Raw genomic sequence first — 2,644 nt, forward strand, 5'->3', positions numbered from 1 at the left:
GAATAACTTACCATAACTTATCTGAATAACATGCTGTGATACATTGTCTTCTTCTTGCGTGTTCATTCAATTTTGCCATAGACCCAAAAATCGCTGCTTTGACCACCGAACTCTCTCTCTCTCTCTCTCTCTCGGAACGGATTTAGATATGAATAAAGTGCATCCAGCATTGACCAGCAACAGAAGACCTCTCTGTCGCTCTCTCTCTCTCTCTCTCTCTCTCTCTCTCTCTGTTTGCCAACTTTTTAAATAAAGAGAGCCGCTCTTTCTTACCAAAACGAAGCCTTCTTCATTCACACAACTTCCTGTTTCATCGATCTCTCCCTCTATTCGTTCACACCACACACCCACGAGTTTGCTTCTCGTGATATCACTTACAGACACCAAAGTTAAATTGCTGAGGTCCGATTATGGACGATGTTGTTGATGTCCCCGAGTACTTCAAGTGTCCCATTTCTCTGCGACTGATGAGAGACCCGGTGACTGCCGTCACTGGCATCACGTACGACAGAGAGAGCATCAAGCATTGGCTTCTCGATGGCAAGAACTCGACCTGCCCTGTCATGAAGCAGCCGTTGACGAAGGACTCCGACCTGACCCCGAACCACACCCTCCGCAGGCTGATCCAGTCGTGGTGTGATGAGAATGCCTCTCGGGGCATCGACCGCCTTCCCAACCAGAGAACGCCCCTTGACAGGTCCTGCTTGCTTAAACTCATCAGAGACATCCGATGCCATCGATCGGAGATCGAGACCCTTAGACGCATTGATATGCTTGCGGTAGAGAACGAGCGAAATAGAAATCTTATGATAGAGGTTGGGGTGCCCAAGGCTATAATATCCTACGTTGCAAATTGTTGCGACGAAAACCGGACCATTGGTCTTGAGGAAGCTTTGCACATACTAGTACTACTTCGAGTCCCATCCGCACCCGGGAACCTACTCATCGGCCAAAACGATCGGATCATCAAAACGCTGACTTGGGTTTTAGGTTGTGAAGTAGACAATTGCGTGGCAGTGAGATCACACACGCTTATAGTCCTCGAGAGGATGTTCAAAGCGGCGAGCTCCTCAGTGCTAGAAAGATTGAAAAGCGAGTTCTTCCAAACAATCATCCGTCTCCTAAGGAACGGCATCACTCAACAGGCGGTAAATGCGTCGCTCCATATATTGCTAGACTCGTGCCCATGGGTGAGAAACCGTGCCATGATGGTGGAGCACGGCGCCGTGTTCGAGCTCATCGAGCTGGAACTAGGGTTCCCGGAGAAGAAAACCACTGAGCTAATCCTGGGAGTCTTGTTCCACCTATGCTCTTGTGCCGACGGGAGGGCTCAGTTCATGGGCCACAGATGCGGTATCGCCGTGGTCTCGGAGAGGATTCTGAACGTCTCGCAATCCGCGGACGAGTGCGCCGTCTTCATTCTTTCAATGCTGAGCAAGTTTTCGGGAATTCGATGTTTGTTCGGGAGATGCTAATGGTCAGAGCTGTGTCGAAGCTTGGCTTGTTGTTACAAGCGGATTGCGCGTACTTGAAAGACAAAGCTCGAGAGATACTTAAGACGCACTTCGATGAATGGAGGAAGTGTCCTTGCATAGATGATACGCTCTTCACTAGGGGTGCGAGGTGAGTGCACGATTTCCCTTTTCCCATTTTCTATGGGATTTTTGGGGCCATTGGAGAGTGTATGAATAAACTAAAAATGTGGTTTCTTTGTCACTCAAGTGTCGATTTTGCGAATATGGGAGAAAAGCGTTGATATTTCTTGCAGTGTATCAGCCGAGAAAAATAAAAATAAATGACGATCTTTTTCATACTAGTTGCAACTTCTGACTATGGATAGCTGTCTCATGCATTAGTTCTAAGTTTCTTTCGGAATGTTCAAGTTATTATTTCCAAATCATTTCGTCTGAATATTGTTCTCATGTTTAAGAATTGGATTATTGTAAGATCCACCACCAATGTAAAAAATAAAAATAAAAATAAATTACAAACACTATTTGATAAGTAACAAGTGTTTTTGGAGTTACTTTTGTAATTGAATTTCTTCATGTGTCAACAACCCCAATGTGAATGTGGAAATTTCTTATTCCAACAGTTGATCTAGGAAAAGTGCTTAAAAATTCTCACTTTGAAAACATAGAAGATCATAATAATTATTGGTCATCATACACAAGAAAAATATCAATTTTTAAAAAATCCATTGCAATTATGTTAATTTAATTCTGAACTTTTTTTTTTTTTTTTGGTTAATTCAATTCTAAATCCGACATTTTCTTGCCAATTTGGTCCATTCGACCAATTTTGTCTAGTTAGCGTTGACATGCATAATTTTTGAATATATATTTTTTCGAATTTGCTTATTCATTTTTTAAAATTTTCTTCGATGCTTGCGCTTATGACTGCTAACTAGTTTCGACATATCATTGCATTCGGTTTTTCACCCGAACCACGACTCGAATTCACCGAAGAATCAGCTTTGGATTCCCACCTCACACCACAAACCCCCCAATGCAGAAGAGAAACAAAGAAAGCGTAAAACATCAAGGAAGCGCAGCAACAACCCCAATGCCCCCCAATACACACTCAACCCTCAGGCCCACCACAGAAACATCCTCCATTTCGAAACCCCCAAACATTCGTTCAA

General features: G+C 43.6%; 1 protein-coding gene across 1 annotated transcript; it reads left to right on the forward strand.

Annotated features, from left to right (window-relative positions):
* The first annotated feature begins 351 nt into the window (after nucleotides 1-351).
* Nucleotides 352-1,825, forward strand: LOC120294639 (E3 ubiquitin-protein ligase PUB24-like). The gene is given in 2 exon segments (XM_039314960.1): nucleotides 352-1,446; nucleotides 1,449-1,825. Coding segments are annotated over 2 exon segments (1,215 nt in total). The 5' UTR covers nucleotides 352-410; the 3' UTR covers nucleotides 1,628-1,825.
* The last annotated feature ends 819 nt before the right edge of the window (nucleotides 1,826-2,644 follow it).

This window comes from Eucalyptus grandis, chromosome 6 (assembly GCF_016545825.1).
Source record: "Eucalyptus grandis isolate ANBG69807.140 chromosome 6, ASM1654582v1, whole genome shotgun sequence".
In the NCBI taxonomy this organism is placed as follows: Eukaryota; Viridiplantae; Streptophyta; class Magnoliopsida; order Myrtales; family Myrtaceae; genus Eucalyptus; species Eucalyptus grandis.